This window comes from Choloepus didactylus, chromosome 9 (assembly GCF_015220235.1).
Source record: "Choloepus didactylus isolate mChoDid1 chromosome 9, mChoDid1.pri, whole genome shotgun sequence".
NCBI classification, from domain to species: Eukaryota; Metazoa; Chordata; class Mammalia; order Pilosa; family Megalonychidae; genus Choloepus; species Choloepus didactylus.
In genome coordinates this window covers 28,603,394-28,625,270 of record NC_051315.1, presented here as the reverse complement: position 1 = coordinate 28,625,270, position 21,877 = coordinate 28,603,394, and the positions used below count along the sequence as shown (strand labels likewise).

Sequence of the window (21,877 nt, the reverse complement as noted above, 5' to 3'; positions counted from 1 at the left end):
CAAAATGCACACATGGTCATTGAAACTGTGATAGCGTATTCAGGAAGTTGGAGTCTCCTCCAATATTAGAGGTTCAGCTGATTTATAGCTCTATTCAAAAACTGCTAAGCTCATTATTATACTTGGTTCTATCACAATATGACAGATAATGGTAACCAAAATGATGACAAATGTATTACCCTGACTGTGAGCCTGGGAAGGTCTTGGGGCTAGAAAGAATAATACCTGCACAGGATGATCAGCTGAGAACTTGTAGTAATGTCTTTGAGAATTCAGTCAATAGCAAGATTAACTAAAGCTGAAATAAACCAGTGTATGGGCAGTGGATCAGTAGCCTTGCAGTAAAACCACTCACAGTCCATCACAGTATGTAAATGAGAGAGAATGGCTCATGCAGCTCATTTGTAATCATTTCCAAACTGTTAATTAAGAATGTAACATCACAGCTCTGCATGATGTTTATACCTCCCAAAGGCATTACAACCTTTAACTAGTACCATTACAATATACACTTATTAGCAGCTAAGTTTCCAAAACTGTTTCCAAAATAAATAAGGGGTCAATGTTTCAGTATTGCCAGAAAAGATTAGCAAGCAACACACAAAAAAGCTAATTTCCCTTTACCATTAAGACCATTTTGTGTTTAAGAAGGTGAGAGAGAAGCAACTAGTTGGAAATTGGTAAAGTCACTCTTGGGATGCATCAATTTTGACATTTTTTCCTCTTCCCATCTATATCCTCATCTTAGAAAATTAAAAGAACTGCCTATGTGCACATCATAAAAACAAGTATCAGAAGCTAAGACATACTTTGCAATGTCACCTTCTTATGCTCTTCCTCTACCAGGAAGATCTTTTCTTTTACTTGAATTTTACTTTAGTACAAACCCTTGGGCATCATTTTCTTTACTCTAAAGCTTGGTCAGTGAATTTTAAATGCAGAGAGCCAATTTCAATAATTTGGGCCACAGGTTCCCATATTTCCTTGTCACCTAACACTTTGAATTGCTCAGGCAATTGTGTAAATTCTCTTTTTCAGTTTGTCTTTGCATTTTCAGCTGTAATGGTCTGGATCTGATGCCATCTGTAAGCCAAGCATTAGAATCACTCATGCTTCTTTCACAGGTCACTACAGACAAGCAGTAAAGCTATGCCTTCAGTCAAAACATCAAGGCTTATTTGTATACACTGGAGGCTGGTCCTTGCTGCAAAATAGATTAGATATACCTGTCCCTCCTAAGCCACCTGCTTCTCTCTACTGAACACAGGGAATGAATCAGACAAAAAAAGCTATCATTTTATACAAGAACAGTTGTGTTCACAGGGAATTGTAGAGTGATCCTGAATTCCTCGGAGCTGACAAATCTGTTTTAGAGCTGTGCTGTATACACTGTGCTTTCATATAGAAATCCCATAGTCCAGCAGAGAGATTGGAAACTCACTAGCCTTCTTCTTGTCAAATCCACCTTTAGGAAATGATGCTGTTTCTGGCATATTTATATCTTTGTCTGACTTTACTCACCCTGAGATGTTTATAGATGTCAATAATGAAATGGGAAAATCCTGAGATTTAGAAATGGGACAACATGGCAATGGGCAATTGGAGCCCGTAAGCATCTGGTGCACATACTTTTTGGTTTTTCTCTATCCTCTACCAGTTCTCTTCACATATTCTCATGCATTTCAAAGACTAGGTACTGGCTAAGAGTGGCAGGTAAGGAGGGTCTGCTTTCCCGGCATCTCCCACTTATGGATAGTGCAAGGGGCTGATGAGAATGATTTTAGCAGTTCCACTACTTCTGAATGATAGAAGACAGCAGGAGTTCCATCAAAGTTGGATGGGGAGGAAGACTAGTTGGAGGTGGAGGAAAGTAGGGATCATTCACTTGGTTTCACATGAAGCATTCAAAAATTTAGAGGAAAATATTTCAAGGCACTGATGAATATACCTATCAAAGATTGCAATAAGAGAAAACAGAAATACTCTTAATATATACAGCGTTCATTTAACTGGCTCTTTTTGAAAATCTGTTTTTAAGATTGACTGCTAAGTGAGATGTATTAATATAGTCATCTTCATTTAAGCTCTGCTTTCCTCCATGAACACTTATAATCACCAAATAATTAACAAAATAGCACAAATAGGCATAAAAGAAAAATGAATTCATATATCCCCTAAAAAATTTAAATTTAAAGGGAGGGTAGGAACAACAACAAAAATGACCAACTTATTTTAGTTTATTTTATAATTAAGGTAAATAATTGCTATGGTATCAAAAAAAATGTTTGTCATTGCACAAACACATTGACCTTTTTTTTTTCCTTTCAGCTAAAAATTCCTCCTGTAACATTTATTCAGAGTTTGAGTGTGGAAATGGTGAGTGCATCGATTATCATCTCACCTGCGATGGCATTCCTCATTGTAAGGATAAATCCGATGAAAAGCTGCTCTACTGTGGTATGTGTCCAGTATGTGACTTGCTCATTTCAGGGAGAAGTTTCTGGTACTCTTGTCAGTTTTAGGTTTTTTGTCACTTCTTGTTTTTTGTGGGTGATTTCCTTAGTGTTTCTGGTTACCATGTTGATTAAAGGCAACTGACTTGACTCCCCTCATGTTAAAATGTGGCACTTGGTTTCCAGTCCAATAATCATGATGTTCATTGAAGTATTTCCTCATGGATGTCCATCCACAAAGTTCAAATTAAAACATAGCAGGATCCAGTCTCTTGTGCTGCCTAGTTATTTATCTTTAGCAATAGGTTAAGTTCATATATGTAACATAACTTAGAAATATAATTTAGAAATTTCTAATTTGTGCACATTGCAGGTTTACTCTGCAGCAGAGGCCCTCTGTCAGTCAGCATCACGTTGTTGGGTTGCTATCAAGGTCTTGTCTCTTCTATTTTAGCCCATAGGATTGGCATGGGGGTCAGTGTCCTTGGGCACAAAGGCTGGCTGCTCATCATGTCCTCATCCATGTAGCTCACCAAACAGGGAATTACAGCAACTGGGCTTCTGTAGGTGAGACCAAGTGATGGTCAACCTCCATCTTTCCTTAGGTAGTAGAAATTGGGTTTTCTATCTAAGTGAGTGCCTGACATTTGCCTTCATTGCAACAGTTTATTTATTTTCCTGAAACTCTTACCTTGTGTGATCCTTAGGTTATCGTAGAATTGATGCAAATTATTTTAAATTTGTCTGATTTGTTTTTACCCTATGAATACAATAGCATTCTGGTTATATACTATACAAAATTTACGATAGTGTTGTGATTATATACTATGCAAAATTTAGAAACCTGTATCTGGAATTGCTACGTTTTGTTTCTGCTATCTCCCTTGTTCTATAATCTGGGTAATAATTAATAACTACATAATCAAAGGAAAAGTCAAACGGGAGGAAGACGGAGTTTGGGAAATCCATAGGCAATCCTCTCATCCTTTTTACGCTGCAGAGAAACACACCCTCAGCTAAAATGGATGGTTAACTATAATTTTTCCACAATTGATATGCATCAAAAATCTTAGGAAAATTACTTTAAATACCATATTTGTTTGAATTAATTGCTCTATCTCATACAACATGAAAATATTAAAGCATATAAAAATGTAAGCATCAGCTGGCCAAATTGTTTATAGTATGAATTGGGTTGAGAATGTATTTCATGTTTCTTCTATTTCTTAGGAGGAATATAGTATTAGTGTAGACCACAGGTCAGCAAACTTTTTCTGAAGGGACAAATAGTAAATATTTTGGGTTATTCAGGCTATATATGGTCTCTGAAGCATATTTATTTTTTATTTTTCACAACCCTTTAAAAATGTTAAAATCATTTTTGGGAGCTATATAATTACAGTCCTACTGGCTGAATATGGCTTGTGGGCCATTTTATTTTTTTCTCAATTCAAATATGTATCATAGGATTTGGAGTCACATCTGGGGCTAAATCTTTGTTCCCAAACCTACTTGAGTGTGACTAGTGTGTGCCAGATAATTCACTTCTCTATGTTTTAGTTTCCCTCTCCAAAATAACCCAGTTGTAATGGTGTTTGAGAATATTAAACACCTGTATTGAATACAGAGCCTCTTACAAAGTTATTATTCAATAAATGACAGCTATTATAAGTGGTAGCTTCTGTCCCAAGTCAGAAAATGAGATACCTCCATTAGGGTAAATAGGATTCAGAAGCCCTTCTTAGGAAATTCTGGTAGACATTTTAAGACAATTTTTAAAAGAAAGTCATGGATATTCAAGAGACTACTTGATTCACTGATTGAAGAATACATGTTTTGATGCTTAATTTATTTTTTTCATTATAAAATTGAAGGATGCAAAGGAGGGAGAGATCAAGTTGTCAGGAAAATTTGGTTATGCCTGAGGCAGAGATTTATTTCCTCAAAACTGAATATGTAATATATGTTTATTTCTGTGCTCCTTGACATAAGTGCCAGAAGCAATAATGTAGGTATAATTTGAAGAGGTCTCCAAGTATGATTCCCTGAAGTTAAAACACTAAGTTAAAAGTGTCTCTTTGAATGAAGGACTCCTTGATAATACATGAATATTCCAATCCAGAGCTTTGCCACTGCGTAGCACTTGTTTTATAGATCTGCAGTCTGGTCATGATGAATGAAATCTTGTCTGTGATTTTCTTTTTGTAAAAATATTTTTATAAGACTTCCAATTATGTGTATCTACGTTTACTTCTAAGAAAACAGAAGCTGTCGAAAAGGTTTCAAGCCCTGCTACAATCGTCGTTGCGTTCCACATGGCATGTTATGTGATGGTGAGAACGACTGTGGAGACAACTCTGATGAAATAGACTGTAAAGGTAGATATATATTGCATCAAGATAGGAACATAATTATTATGCTGTGTTTACCTAATTTTTTCAAAATGTGTTCTTAAAAGGACTGTGGTTTCCCCCTTTTGTTGTACGACACCTACTAAAATCTATGAACCATACTTTGGTAAATGTTGGAGAACCACTAAGACTAATTGTAAATAATGACCGTATTTCTGATTTCTACTCCTTTTCTCATTTCACAATTCTTGGCATCTCTCACTTCTCCATTTCCACCTACCTGTTTATTGGACATTTCTACCAGAATGTGCAATACTGAATTTACTGCTCCAAAAATGTTCTCAATCCTTAATTCTGTTTTACTCATATTCTCACCATAACCACTGTACAGGAAACCTTGGTGCTATCCTTAATTTTTTCTTCCACTGTCTTTCATCACCTGCATATACAATCAACAATCCTTCTAATACTTTGAAATAATTTCCATATGAATCCACATTAAGTTTGGGTTAACAGAGTTTCTGTTAAGATATGAAGTGGTCTCTCAGCCTAGAGTCTTTCCAATTCATCCCCGTGTTGTCTGCCATGCTAAGAGTGCTTTCAGCATTTTCCCACAGTGAATACAGGGATAGACTCTGAAGCCCAGCCCCCACACTGACTGTGTTATTATGGATAAGGTATTTAACCAATCTGTGCCTGTTTCCTAAATTGTAAAGAAGATATTATACTTAAATGAGCTTAGAATAGAACCTGGCATGTAGGAAGTGCTATGTAAATGTTCACTGCCCAATAAAGAACCACTAATGGAGTCCCAATGATTGCAGAACAAATGTTTTTAGCCTGACATTTAAGGCCTCCTACAATCTGCAACCAACAGATCTTTCCAAACTAATTTCCTTTAAAAGTCTTGCTACTTTCCTTTTTGATTATTCACTGTCTGCTGAACATTTCATATGTATTTTTGCCCTGCAGTTGTTGTCAGCCAGTCCACTGGACACTTTATTGAGTACAATGAGTCACAAAATCAATGAGATATGTACCTGCCCTCAAGGAGTTCAAACTCTAAGTAAAAAGACAAATAAACATATGTAAAATTGAATATGTAAAATTGCACACGTAAAAGCACATTTCTTACTTTTTTGGGAGTTGGGAGGGTAGGAAATAAGAGCACATTTCTTTTTTCTTGGTGGGGTGGGAGTGCAGGGAGTGGAAGTATCCTAAAAGGTTAGTTAAGATTAAATATAAACTGAGTCTTAAAATACGAATAAATTGGAATTATACAAGCAGAGAGAATTATAAGTAGATGGATTCAAAATGAAAACTACAGGTAATTTGATATGGTTAGAGCCAGGTTGTATATGGGGAGTGATAAAAAATAAAAAATGAGACAATTTAGAGGCAGGAGCTAGTGCATGAAGGTATTTTTTGGTAACAAGTTAAGGAAATTGAACTTTATCCTGTAGTCATCAGAAAGTCAGCAAAGGTTTAAAACAGGCCAAATATAATCAAATTCATACTTCAAAAACTAAGATTGTGTCAATTGAAACTATAATACTGAGATAAGAGAAACCCAACAGGCAGCTATTCCTGGCAACGCAGGGGTTGGGACCTCCCCTCTCTTTAGGAAAAGGGTGGAGCCTTGAGCTCGCAGCAGGTGACCAGAGCACAGACATTGAAGGTCATTGAGCCTGATCACTGCTGGTGACCAATTTTCAGGAGACTCAGGTGAAGCTACTTTGTAATGAAATCAGGTGAGGCTTTGCTGAGCTAAATAAGGCACGCCTCTAAACTCTTGCTTGGGTGGATCATTGACTTCTGTTTCCCAACCAGCCACCCTTGGGAAAATCCTCCTTAAGTCAGTCCCTAACTAAAATTTATGGGGAACTCTTTGCCTGGCGTGTTCTTTGGTCTCGGGGTTGTGTCAGACTGGAGCACTATTACAGCAGTCAAAGCAAAAAATAAAGAGAACAATAGACATAGGATATTTTAAAAGTAGCATTAGCAGGTCTTCTTAGGTGATAGAGAGGAAGCATGAGAAAGGACAAAGGAGGGCTGTTACTGGTTTTTGATTTTTTTTAAAATTTTTGTTGGTTTTCATGTATTTACTTTTGTGAGCTTTGTGTTTTGTGGGGGTAGAGAATGAGAAAATATGGATATTTTGTATTCCGAGTTTGGAGCACCTGCAGGGCACCAGATGTTAAGAAGGTATGTAGCTCAACACAGATCTGGAGCTCAGGTGGTAGATTTAGAATGGAAGTACTGATTTTGGGCTCATTAAGGAGAAAACACTCAGAGAGAATGTGTGGAGTATGGTTGTTATAAAGAAGTAGATCAGAATTTTCTGTTGAAATAATAACTTAATGTCATTAATATAAAAAAAATGGAGAAGTAAATCCGAGGACTAATTTAAGGATCTTCATGAGAAATTCTGAGAAGTCAAAAATACAGCTGTTTGTTTTCTCAAGAAAGGCACATCAGTCAGGACAAGCCGACAGGCACAAGTGAAGCATACATTGCATTTGGCAAATAGGAGATACTTGCCTTCCTGAGAGTCAGCTCAAGGGACTGGTAGAGGAAAGCCAGCTCACGCTGGGTTGGGGCAGAAAATGGGTGGTGAGAGTAAAGACAGTGAATATAGCCTACTTTTAGAAAAAGATTGGTGGTAAAGGAAAAGTCTGAAGTACAACTGTATTGAGATGTCTAGGCAGAGTTGATAAAGAGACCATAATGTGTGCGTAAAAGGAAGGATGGGAAGTTTCTCTGTCATCCTAGATTGTACTACCTTGGCAGATCACCTGAGCAGTTACCATCTAAGGTTGACAACGTAGTTTAGGATGAGCCAAGTACATTAGCAATTAAGTCACATATAATTTCATACCCATAGAAGATTTTAAATGGTGGAAGTATTAGATTCTGGGAGTAAGTGGAGGAAAGTGAATACACATTTGGAACAAAGGAGAAAAGGAAACTTAAAGGAGAAAAAGAAATGGGTACATTCTATGTTATTTGCAAGCAAATGAGAAGAATATAATCAAGGCATTGAGCCAGAATAAAGGGAAAAATATCAAGCTAGAATGAGAAGGAATTGAACAATAAATATAAAAAATAGGTTTTAAAACAAAATGCATCAAAAGGAGCTGTGGGAAGTTAGTAAGTTACTGTGGATGCTCTTGGAAAATGCAAGTTTGTTTTCAGCCGTGGTAAATAAATTAGTCTTTAGTTTGTTTGGATTTATGAACTATACTATCTAGTAATGGTAAGTGCTTAGTAAATTCTTAAGTGACTAGTTGAAGTACTGTGTTTTCTAAGGTATAGACAGATTTTATTCTGCCTAATAACATTAATATTAGCTGCTGCGACTAAAATATTATTTGCTTGTTTTTAGTCTAAACTCTTGATCTCTGTGCTAAAACTGTCTAAGGTTTTTTTCTTCAGCAGGGAACTACTGCATCTGTGAGCCAAGTTTCTGTCATAACCTTTCTTTTGTGATAATAATAGTATAAAAATCATAGCAGTTTGATATGTTAAACAAACAAACGAAAACGTGTACCTTGATGTTCTTCCTGTATAATGCAGGGCATTTGAAACTAAAACTGCTCATGGAAACTGAAACAGACCCTCTATTACTTACTAGAAATTAATGGATTTAATTAATTGAATTATACCCTTTGTGATAAACAAATGGGAAGGTTTTTAGATGAAAGATTATTCATCACAGGGGCATCATTGGGTTTGATTTTTCTCTGTCTTAAGTTTGTTCACATACTGTCCTTCTAGGGCACCTTTCAAGCTACAGAGGGAATTTCCCTGTGCACATTTCCCAAAGGCCAGACGACCTTATAAAGCAGTGATTCTGGTGTGTATCGGCCACAGACCTCCCCATTGGACCCAAAAGATAGTGAAGGGAAGTTCCTCTGTGAAGGCTCAGGGAGAGTAGAAAAGGGCTCTCTTTCCACGGTTTTGCTTCGAAGTATTCCTCTGTTTCTATAGTCAGTGCAACATGGGGTGCTGTGCGTCAACACACACACATACAAACCACCTATTGCTTTTGAATCTAAATAAAGTAAAATATTTTAAAAATAATTGGTACCATTAAAAACTCAATATATAGAGAGAAATTTTGATAGACTCTGGTGAAAGGTTACTGTAGAGCCATCTGTAATTACTTGCTGTATCATTAGACTTTTATTGCTTAATTTGGACTTTAATAGGATTTAATATTACTAATTTTTAATTCCACAAGGGTAGAGAGTCTATTTACAGAATGGAAGTGGATGTCATGTGGATTTATTTTTGTTTCTTTTTTTTTTTCCTCTTTTGGAAGAAAAGAAAATACCCGCAATCCTCATAAATCTTTTATTTACTGCTCCTTTACAGCGCTTTCTGTCGTAACTGAGAGCTTTAGGCATCAGGCTGTCCTGGGGGGGATATGAGGAGTTGTTCATAAAGTTTGTCATTCTTTATTCTCCTTCTGGTTGTGTGAGAGTGTGAGTAAATAGATTTGAGGCGAGTACATGATATCCCTCTTTCCCTGATGAGATGAGTACAAATTGCTGCCCTTGGGAAGTACATGAACTTCCTTGAGCCAGGTGGACAGGAGGGCTAAGTAGTCTGTGGCTACCTAAAAGAGAGGAAACTGATGTTGGTTTTTTCCTAAGTTCATAGCAAAACCTTTAAGATTCCACCGACCACAAACTAAAGGAAAAGGATAAGTATGCTTGAAGAAGAAATCATCATACCTTCTGGGTTTGAATACCCTTCGAGCCTATTCAGTAAATTAAATTAAATATGTGGTTTGAAAGTAAACAGAAGAGACCTATGATGGCAAACTTAATGTGATTTTTTTTCCCCAGCTCATCAGCTTCCCTTTCCTACAGGCTGAGTAGGAGGAGTTGGAAGAGAAAATTGAGTTAGGTTATTCAATTTAAAAAAAAAAAAATTCTAAGAACCATGGAAAGACTAATCTTTTTTTTTCCTATCTCATTAACTATTTTAATGGCATGGAGGAAAAAAAAATAAAGAAGAAAACTAAGAAAGTAGAGAAGGCAAAGAATGATTTAAATTTCTTTTTTGCTACTACTTCTGGGCCCCAATCCCAGTCAGAACTTCCTTTATAGTGTCTCATGTTATATTCAGTGTGGTTGTGTATGTTTTCACTCACATTTTTGTAGTCTTACTTTTTCTTTTGGACTATCTGGAGGGAAAAATCTAGAATCTCTTACTTGGTTTATCTTTATTTGGGCATTATTATTTTCCTTTTTGTCTATCAGGACTTTCAGCCTTAGGATAAATAGTCAGAAAGCTCTCATTTTCACTTGACAAATTAGAGATTCCAGCATCCTCCTCACTCAAAAATTACCCAAAGGGTGAAACAAATTTCAGTAGTTGACTGACCAGAGTGAAGGAGGAATAAAGTTGAGTGAACATAGGGGAAGAGGTATTAGCAAAAGAGGCATTTGCTTACTTACGTAATGAGTTTCTGCTATTCCCACGGATTTTTCCCATCATAGGGCTCTTCCTTGCCTGCAAATGTTGGAGATATTAATCCCCACAACCATGCTATTTACAAAATTCTGCTACCATTTAGTGTGTCCAACTCCATTGCCACTTACCACTCCATGTAACCCTCTGGAGGTTCCCATACTCCATACCAAGTCATGGAATCTGTGGAGATAAGGTTAGGTTTAAACAGAAAATCTATTCCTATTTGCACTTGTCCATGTCACACAATTTAATTGGCCAACCTGACCCTCCTCACCCCAGTTCATCAGCTGACTGTTCATTGGGAAAAATGGGAGAAAATAAATATATCCTTCTAATTTGGTACCCTCTATTCAGCTCTCCTGACTCTTTACCTAATCCCTTTTCCCATGCCTTTCTTTTCAACATCATCTTATAACCACTTTTCTCAACTTGAAAGTTTTAAATTCTTTTTGGCTAGCCAGTTTCTCTTTTCACTTCTCACTTCCTTCTTCCCAGAATTCCATCCAAGTCTGTGTTCTATTTGCCTCACAGTTCTACACCTCTCAAAACTTAACTCCTACTTCCACTCAGAGCCCCCAGCACTATTTTTCAAGCCTATTACTTTGAAATCTCTAAATCTCCATCCTTCTTAAATCTCTGAAATGCCACCCCCCATGTTAATGAGATCCCAATTTACCTCTTCAACCTCTGTGCCGCTAATACCTAATAGGATGGACTCCCTCCCAAAACCTTGTACTTCTCTGCTTAGAGAGATATGGTCATGGCGCTATGGGTTGCAGATTTTTCCATTGGGATTTGCCCAGCACTCTAAGCTCTACCTTCAATTGTACTATAAAATAGAACTTCAGTGGCATTATGAGATAAACTTTTGTAGGCTTGCCTAGGAATTTACCACTATCTAAAATGTTATTTCACAGATAAATCCATCCTGTTTTGTAAATAAAAAGATTATTATAAGAAATCATTTGGAACACAACCTGTTCATAAGAGGATGTTGTAAAAACAAAGCATAAAAGATTGTCTCAGTTATCTTCTATGATATATATATATATTCCATTTACTGTTTCTGCTGGAAAAAATTGAATATGAAATGAAATATAGAGGTATATAGAATAGATTCCATTTCTTTTAGAATATAAGAAAAATCTTATTTTTCTGCTTTGAAACAATGAACTTTTCTGTACCCATGGTAGCATTATCTGTTTCACATGTTAAGATGTTATTTTTAATGCAGAAAACAATGAAGCAATTACACTTGTAAATTGTATATAAAACATTTATTCTAATCATCATTTAAATACAAATAAGGTTGCAATTTCAAGATATAATTAAATATAATAGGAGCAGTACATTATGAAATACAAATGATATACACACCCAGGAGTAAAATTTTCATATTTTAAGATTCCATTTTAACCATGTACAATTGATATAATTTCTATTTATAATTAAATAGGCTCTTTAAAATATCAACACTACTAAAAGTGTCATAATCAAAGAGTCCTTCATTTTGTACATGAACATAATCAACCTGTGGAAATTTGAAGTTGGAATAAAAATATCACCTATGTTAATCTAATGTGCGTAGCACACCATGCACCTGTTTGCAACATATTGCTGGAACACATTATATAGTAATGAATGTGTAAGCAACCCAGAAAGGAATATATGATTAAGAGGAAGCTATTCTGTACAAAGTGTATATAATGACAGTAACATATTGAAGCAGATTTTCATCTAAGTATAGCAGAGAATTAGAAAGCCATATTTTCATAACAATAGAGACAATGTTAATGATATGGCTGTGGAAAGGAGCATGACAGGCAGAGATGATTTTCTGGCAGTGCTCAGCTCTTTCACCTTTGGATAACAAAGCAAGTGCCCAGTGGTTACTTCTATCTATATCTATCTATCTATCTATCCATCTATTAGATCTATCAATCTACCTATCTACCTACTACCTACCTTCCTAGCCAGCCAACCAACCAGCCTGCCATCGCTATTATCTTTTTGCAGTAGCAGGAAATGTTCCACTTCTTTTAGCAACCGGATCGGGATTTCTCAGTATGCATGCAATCAGGCGTTTGCTTAGTGTCATAGCCTTGTACTTTTTCAGTTGGAAGGAGAAAGAATGTTCAGCAACTTTCAATTTATTTTTGTGTTGGCTTAGTTTTGGACTGGTATTATGGTGGTGAGCATGGCACAGTCCCTGCTTTCATGGAGCTTGCAGTCTAGTGCGGGAGCATATACATAAACATGTAATTGCTATGCACTATGGTAAGTACTATGTCAGAGGGAAGACTCATGACAGAGAAGACATATAAGAGGCCCCTAACCCAAGCTTGGGAGTGGGGGCCAGAGGTCACCTTTGACTTCCTAGAGTTAAAAAGCAAAACTAAGCAAAATGATATTAATTAATTAATATACTTGACACTTGTAAAAGCAAAATGTCACTTTCTGTCCTTAACAGTTCATTTATTTATTTACCTGATTTTCTAGTTTCAACCTGCGCTGCTGTTGAGTTCCACTGTGCAGATGGGACTTGCATTCCAAGATCAGCACGATGTAATCAGAACATAGACTGTGCAGATGCCTCAGATGAAAAGAACTGCAGTAAGATATTCCACCACCATTTGTTTGTTCATGCCCAGGAACCTTTGGCATTACGTTGAACTCTGTCCAACTTTTCACTGAACCTCACCAAGAATTGATATGTAATTGAACCCTATTGTGTAGGATAATTGCACATTTACTTCTTCAAATGAAGTCAAATGTTCTTGTATCTATGAACTACATAGAAGGCTCATAATCTTTGCAAATGAGGTGATTTTCATTTTTCTGGTTATCTCCTTCTAGATAATACAGACTGCACACATTTCTATAAACTTGGAGTGAAAACCACAGGGTTCATAAAATGTAATTCTACCTCACTGTGTGTTCTGCCAAGCTGGATATGTGATGGGTCTAATGACTGTGGAGATTATTCCGATGAATTCAAGTGTCCAGGTAACTCTAGGAAGAGAAACAGTAGTTGCCTTGAAGAGTGAGAGACAGTTGTGTACAATTAGTTTATTAATTTTTATTCTTGGCATTCAAAGATTAATATTAAAATTTAAATAATGTAGAAAACTTTAAAAGTAAATCATCCTGTTTTAGACATGCCACTTGATCTGATTTACTAATTGACGAAATGATACTCAAGAAATCTGTCCTGTATTTGGATGTTTTCTTTTTTCATGTTCAATTCATCATTAATTATTTTTAAACTAGTGATTAATTCTTTAAAATGTGTAATCTAGAAGGCTTCAACGGAAGTATTACATATCAATAAATAACTATTCATAGACTAAAGGAGGGACTTCGCCTCTCACCTCTGGCTTTGATTGATGCTGTTATAAAGCTTGTGTTTTCATGTTACACCAGCTGATGCCATTTATAGCATTTTTTGGTAAGGTAGTTTGGGTAGTAATTATCCTAATTGGATTAAAGTCATAAAGGTATATTTATGTATGACTATTAACTATCTTCATCCACATAAGCTCAGAAAAGTGTTATCTGTGCTCTTAGAATACTTCCATGAAAAGATCATGACCCTGTTATGTTTAAGTGTTTGAGAACCACAATTTACCTCAAAATTAAAAATAATAATAATAATAATAATAATTCAGGAAAGAAAGCTGTTTAATGTTTATAACCATTAGTAAAAACTGGAAGTAGATATGCTTTATAAGAAATTATTAAATTTTGCCTTAAGTTGCCATTTCCCTCTCCTTATCCCACTGCTATGTTCACTTCTTCCATATTCAGTTGACATGTAATAAAACTTTGAAATATTTAACAAATTGTATTCATGGCTGTTCTGTGCAGCAACTTACACAAACACACAAACACACACAACAGCCTCCTGTGAAGAAATGACATTCTTATTTTTTTCTTATTATGAATATAGAATTAAGACTATTTTTCAACCAAGATATGATTCTTTGGCCTCAAGACCATCCACTTTATAGTTACCTCAGATGTCTTATTTATTTTTATTAACAAAACTCCACACTATTTGTATTTTAACCAGTTTTTCAATTAGTGTCCTCTCGCCGTTCCAGCATTTGATCCAGTTAAGATACTGCATTTGGTTTGCCCATCTCCCTAGTCTCCTCTGATTTGTGGCAGTTTCCTAGTCTTTCCTTCTTTTCATGACCTTGACATTCCCAGCTATTTTTTTAAAAATTTAAGTTTGCTTGTTACTTATCTCTAGTAGTTCTAAGAGTATTGCTTTTACGTTGTCTACCTATAATGCAGAAGTCTATTATTAATTTAAATTATTTAACTTGACATTACATTCTGTGTTTTATAACAGTTCAAAACAAACACAAATGTGAAGAAAATTATTTTGGTTGTCCTAGTGGAAGATGCATTTTGAATACCTGGGTATGTGATGGCCAGAACGATTGTGAAGATGGGCATGATGAAGTACATTGTGGTGAGGCGTTATATCTTGCTTTAGTCTTGTAAACCATATTACTGATGTGCTGATGCTCTCCTGCAGAGGGATTTTAAGAAAAATATTGACTGATTTTAACACCATTGTTCATTTTTACCAAATAATAAAGGTGATATGAATTAAAATAGCAAAAAAGAGCTTATAATGAAAAACAACAATCTCCTGCCCCAGCACTTTCTTATAGCCTCTTCTGTTTTTGTTATTTGAGTAGTTACATCCATCGACCTAAATGATATAACTTTATTTCCTAATTTATTAACTTTAGGTAGTATCTACTGCAATTACTCTCTGTTATGAAAAAATGGATTTGACTCACATGTCTCATTATCTTCCCCTTATCTGTTATTTTTGTCAGTTATATTATTATTCTAAAACTTTTTATTACTTACATGCATGGCTTTAAATAATATAAACTTCTGTTTCCTCAAACTGTTGCCTCTTGAGCCCTATCTCCTAATTTCTGTAAGTGTGCACATTTAATTTCACATTGCCAAGGTAAGAAAGCATTTTGTAATTTATTTTATAAAATTTATGCATTTTTTACTTCCAGGCCAAAAAAAATGTTCCTAAAGGAAAACAAAGCATATATTCACTATTTTCTTTTAACACAAATAATATATACTATGGTAAGTAAACAGAGTAGAAAAAAGATTAAAAATGGATCTTCTGAAAAATACCAACCTCCCCTAAAAGTAAACGTCATCGTGAAATGTGAGGGTGCATTCTGTTTGATTAAGATGCTATATATCTTTACATTAGAGCCAGATCCTGAACAAGACTAGCAGGAAACTTTAAAAATACTTTATATGGATTCATAATTTTGGGACAGGGAGCCATTGTATGATGGCATATTCAATTTAATTTTTCCAGGCTTTAGTTTTTCTAAATTCTCTCTTTTCACAGGTCATCTAGTTGAAAATTTCATATAGAAATGCAAAGTTTTTACATAGTTTATGAATCAAAACCAACTTATTCTTTACAGTAATTTATATTCTGATCACTTTCATTTAATTTCAGAGGATTTTATTTTGTGCATGTTTCCTAGTATGTAAGTGTATTGGATAGAAAGGAAAGCTTGGGGTGAGGAGAGCAATCACAAAATTAATGCTGAAAATAATGGTGTGGACTGTTATAAACATTTACTATGGAAATAAAATACCAGCCACTATGCCAATGAATTTGTATGTTATTAGTCAGGTATGACAAACTCAAGTGTCTCCAAGGAAGAGACACAAAAATATCATGTTAAGTAAGTATAGGTGCTAAACTGCTCATTTCATTATCAAGCTAAAACCTCCTTATTCACCTTTAAAATCGTTAAAATCACTTTTGGCCAAATGTAAAACAGCCAATCAACACTTTCCCAAACATATTTACTGACCAGTTTGCCATATTGGGACAATGCCTCAGATCCGTCCTAAGATGGTCTGTACCGATTTGTTTTTTTTTTTCTTTTACACCTAAAACAAGTGTTTGGATTTGTTTCCTAGATTCTTCTTGCTCTTGGAACCAATTTGCTTGTTCTGCACAAAAGTGTATTTCTAAGCACTGGATTTGTGATGGTGAGGACGACTGCGGAAATGGATTAGATGAAAGTGATAGCATTTGTGGTGAGTTGTGTTTCTTTTGTGTTCTCATTCAATCTTTAGACCTGCATATGCTTTATCATTTTAAAGTATACATAAACTTTGTTTTCTACTTTTAAAAACTTAACATTAAGTTGAGAAACACATTTCTGTATAGCTGGGTTTTTTTAATTTTTATGGTAACATATTATTCTGATACTTTGATATACACAATTATTATTCTGTATTTATGATTTTTCCTGAATATGGCTGCAATGAGTATATTTGTACATTTTATTTCTAGTTTTCAATGACTTCCTTGAAATAAATTGCAATGCTTTGTATTACTGGGTTAAACGGTTGAACAGTTTTTCATGACACTTAATACTTATTGCCAAGTTGCCCTCCAAAAGTGTTATACTAATTTATACTTCCCCACATGCTCTGTGTGTGTTTTATAATGGTCATTATTATTGAATTGCTTTAAATGGGAAGTAAAGAAATGAGGCTACTATCTATGATTTTAAAATGTACTTTAAAATTCAGCTTTATAAGAATAGGGGTAATAGTGCCAAAGTTCTACATTTATCTATAATATTTCAACTACAAAGCCAGTATAATTGTTCTTTAATCATCACAGACATTTTATATTTGGTTTAAATGGAATTTCTTACTGAATTTCCTAAAGGGCAAAAGCAGGAAGCATCTTAATCTCAATTAAATGATTACAATGGTCCAAACACTCTACTAAAGTTTGTCTGTCTGTCTGTCTGTCTGTCTGTCTATCTGTCTACCTGTCTATTTATCTATCTAGTGTGTTTCTATATATGTGCCTGTACCTGTGGCTGTATATTCTTCACTCATTACCAGCCCTTTTTGGTAGCTGTTGGCATCCTCATTTTAGAGAGTACAGGACCTGAATCATAAAGTAGGGTACACATACAGAGTTAAGTAAACTTAACCCCTGTTTTAAATTTCAGGGGTTGTGGCCAGTTATTTAGATCACTATTATGGAAAGAGGGGTATCAATTTATACCGCTCAAGCTAAATTTAAGTTCTGTAAATATTGTGACAGTGGAGATATCCTCTGAAAGCAGACAATTTATTTTCTTGTATTTTAGCAATTCAAAATCTAATTTTTATTTGCTAAGCTAAAACAACTTAGAGTTAAACAACAGGTAAAAGGTAAACATAGAAAGATCACTATCTAAAAGCACTGCAGAGAAAATAGGTAATCCTTTCATAACTGCTTTGTTTCTCTTGCCATTACATCTTTCTTTAATTTTAAAAAAGGATTACCTATTTACAAGGGTTGGGGCATGTTTCCAATTTCTAAAACCATTTTGCTTTCCATTTTTTGATTAGCCCTGCACTAAATGGCTCTATTCACATCTCTGAGCTCTTAGCAGACACAGTAGAGTAAAAGGGCCAGAGGCCCTGCATTTCCAAGAGTCGAGTTCTCTCACGTCTGCATTTCATGCTGTGTACATGGGCAAGTTTATGTTATTCATTATTCCTCAGGTTTTCCACCTGTAAAAGAGGTACCATAAGGTCTACCTTTCTTAACTATTTGTGATCATGTAACATGAACAAGGGGTAGTATATTTGTGAGTCGAGTCCCATCCTCTTTTTTTCTATTTCTACTGCCCCCCACTGTTTTTCAAGGAGTTATTGGCCATGTCTGTTATCTACCAATGTCCTGATAAATGCTCTTTAAAAAAGGATTAAATTGCAATAAGCATATTTATCAACTGTCAAAACACCCAGTCTACTTAATTTAATTACAAGCTGTGTTTTATACGCGCACACACACATACTACTTTAGACCTAACATAGTCAACGAACTGAACCTAATAATTTGGAACTGGAAAGGAACCATAAAAATAACTTATCTCAATGGTTCTCAATCTTTAGTGTACAAAATATTCTTCTCAGAGGCTTGTTAAAAATGTAGAATCAATTCCTACCTCTAAATATTCTGATGTGGGGTGTAAACAGAATTTCTGCATAAAATTTAGTGATTCTGACTTGGGTATCTGAGGCTCCCACTTTGAAAACCATAGTCTAGTCTACCTGCATCATTTAATAGATGAAAAAAGAGAAACAGAGGTTCATAAATTTGCCTGACATTGCTCACCTAATTAGAAATGATAGTGCTAGGATCAGAATTCAGGTTTACTAAATTCTAAATAGGATCGTAACTCTTATCAATCATATTCCAATAACTGAAGAGATGCACAACATAGTTCTGGTGGAATTCTTTCCATTTATCTTCCTTCCCCCTTGGGATAATTTTCCCTGAGGAGGATGATGCGTCTCCAGATGATACTTGTAACTATGGAATGAAACCATGAGCTTTTTCTTTGGCCCATCTTCTTCCCCATTGACTATATTGTTTTGGCAGGTTCTTAACACAGAATCTGTTGAACACAATCAAGGGAGCCAGATAATTAGCTGCACAGAGCCTTATTCCATTTTATAGCTGGAAAGTATCTTAACAATTACCTAGTCACAATCCTTCATTTTACAGATAGGGAAAGTCAAGAGGTTTAGTGCCTGCTCCAAGGTCATAGAATTAATTAGGTTCCTAAGTGCCAAATCGGTGCTGTTAGCATTATGTACACCTCAAAACTGATCAAAGTGATAATACGAAAGTGGACAAGGATTTTCATATTTATGAAAACCACCTTGTTTGAAAATATGCAATTTTTAAAATCTCAAGCTAAATATTAAAAATATAACAAATTAAAGCATTCTATTCAGAGTATATCAATGAAAATAACACTTCATATTTTTATGACAAGCTTGAGAAGGTAGATAATAAGGAGGAATAGTATTAAAAATAATTTCTGTCAGAAGAGAGCTTTATTATAAAAGGTACTAAAGACATAGCAGGTAGCAAGTAAATTCCTTTATTAACTAGATATTTTTTCTGAGATCTTTCAGTAACAGATCTGAAACCCCATTTCTGTTAAAGCAGTGATCCTCAACCAGATGGGGACTTTTTCAGCATTCACCTGCCATTCTATCCTGTAGGCTAAGGTATATGTCAGGGACATGCATGTGGGTTGGAAAAGATCTCTGGGGAATTCTACTTTGGCACTCCACTGCTACTCATATTGAAACACTGCATTTTCTGTTCATGGCAACTCTATGGATGAAAAGTAAGAGGATGATAACCTAATTAAATCAAGTTGACCACTGCTTTAAATGTCTGGAAACAAATATTTTCCACCAATCTAATCAATCATATTTCCCTTCTGGAGATATAATATTTTTGAATATTTATAAAATATGATTTTTATCATAGATTCTGGGCATCTTTGGGGCATTGGAAAGTGAAATTTCAAAGAAAACATGTTAGATTTGGGAGTCATGTTACTGATTCATTAAACAAAATTTTTATATAAACAAGCAATTAAACCATTCAGTATATATAACCATACTAGGTGCCAGGGTTCATGAAAGAGGATCATTTTCTAATTTTATATGGCTCCCTGCACTAATATAAAGATAAGTAAAGAGAAAGCACCTATAACCCTTTGAATTTAGTCGAAGTCCCTAAGCACTTTTTTGCCGTATATATTTGAAAACATCATATGCAACTAAAGGAACACTGAAGTGATAGAGTAGAGAAAAGATAGACCCGGTTGATTAAGTGTGTATAAGCAAAGGGACCATGGATACAGTTATTCTTTTCAGCAACACAAGGTGGAGAGTGACAACAATAGCATTAGAGGCTAAGAGAAGATGCCTAGGAATCAGAAGAGCATGTGGCAACCTGGGAAAGTTATAACAATGTACAAGCTTTTAAATTTCCTGGAGTCTGTTTCCTTATCTGTGAAATTAGACAATAAAAATTCTACTGAATGGGCTATTGTGAGGATTAAATAAATTAATTTGTTAAGTGATTTGCATATATTAAACAATTAAAATTCTGATAATATGATATGATGATGATTATCCTCATTCAGGCGTTTGGAAATATCTTAGTTCAAAATTTTAAGATGGTTACATTTTGCTACATTTTACAAGGAGAAAAGTCATTATTTTCAACCATGTAGCTTTAGGAAGTAGAACACCAGCATATAGGAAGAAATGCATGATTAGAGGAACATGAGTGGTCATCCATAGGGGAAGGACAAATTTGGTGATTCCAAGTAACTTTGATTTCTTCCTCATAAGCAGCATTCTTCTGCTTCTGCCCTCCCTTCCCTAGAAAATGTAACCATTTGACCATTCCCGGCAGACAGGCAGTGATCTCATGGCATTTCTTCTTTGGGTTTCAGGTGCTATAACTTGTGCCACCAACATGTTCAGCTGCCAGGGCTCCCATGCGTGTGTGCCCCGACACTGGCTTTGTGACGGTGAAAGAGACTGTCCAAATGGAAGTGATGAGCTCTCCACAGCAGGCTGTGGTATGAACGCCTGCTGGGGCTCTTTGTCAAAGAAGCTGCAGCATCCTCAGATGTTTTGTTTTCATAGTGTTTCACCATCTCACCTTTTCCTTTACTTTCCCCATTTCTGGACCCATAGGTAGTGTCAGACTTAATCAGGTGGGCTTTGGTTATGATGGTAGTTCAGCAACCCCTCTAACCATGGTTCAGTGTTTCAAGTATGCACGATGGGATAACCGATTTTAAAACCACTTTGGGGAACACATTTATCGTTTCACTTCTGAGATAATATCACTACAGCAGTGTGTGTGTGGCGGGGGTAGGTTTGTTATTTTCTTTTTGATGTCTTTTCCCCTCGTGAAGGCTTTTAGATTGCCTATTACAGATACTCTGTAAATGGCTGCTCTGATCCCAAATAACTACTGATCAGAAGGTCAGTAAACACCTATTAGTCCCACGGATAGAGTATTAACCTTGGGTCAGGTAAAAATAGTATGGATATAGCCGAATGAAACTAGGGGATCAGAGGCACACCTTGGGAGGTCAGACAATTTACTAAGTTTCTGATTTTAAGTCACCTCAGGAAATTTTCAGGGAATTACTTAATAGTAAAAATTTAGATGGATTCCTTGCATGATCCAGGAGAAAGAAGGGACTGACTATTTGAAAGCAGATCCTGGAGTCACATAGGGGATCTGCTGGAACTGAGCAATTTATTAGTAACTGTGGTGTGAACTCTGCTAGTTAAAATGAATTCTGTCAATCATCTCTTCAATGGCCTGTCTTTATGTCTCTAGAGCATTATATTTGAAGCTATAATGCAAGTGTGTGTATATGTCATTGTGTTTACAAGGGGATATAAGAAACCTTTGAGGCATGTTTGCATATGTTTGCATAGAACACATGCTATTGTTGTAGAATAATTCACTTTGATCTTGAAACTGATATATGTGCCTGCAGAGGTCAATGGGGCCACTGAGGGCTACATAATAAAGGATTAGGCATCAATTCAGGGATCCAGATGGTCCCAGTATGCTGTTGCTATTGTAGCAAGTTAGCATTTTGAGAGGCATATTAACACTTTTGGACCACACGGGTACAATTAAGTAAATTATGCTAAAATACA

The 21,877-nt window shown here is 35.5% G+C and overlaps 1 protein-coding gene across 5 annotated transcripts in view; it reads left to right on the top strand.

Moving 5' to 3' along the window:
- The window catches only part of LRP1B (LDL receptor related protein 1B), a 1,893,223-nt gene that overhangs the window by 1,588,312 nt on the left and 283,034 nt on the right, over nt 1-21,877 (top strand). For all 5 annotated transcript variants that reach the window (XM_037849262.1, XM_037849261.1, XM_037849260.1 and 2 more), the window contains 7 exons: nt 2,329-2,457; nt 4,712-4,831; nt 12,788-12,901; nt 13,145-13,294; nt 14,646-14,768; nt 16,280-16,399; nt 20,644-20,772. In XM_037849262.1, the coding sequence (XP_037705190.1) occupies nt 2,329-2,457; nt 4,712-4,831; nt 12,788-12,901; nt 13,145-13,294; nt 14,646-14,768; nt 16,280-16,399; nt 20,644-20,772 (885 nt within the window). The remainder of the gene's footprint in view (nt 1-2,328; nt 2,458-4,711; nt 4,832-12,787; nt 12,902-13,144; nt 13,295-14,645; nt 14,769-16,279; nt 16,400-20,643; nt 20,773-21,877) is intronic.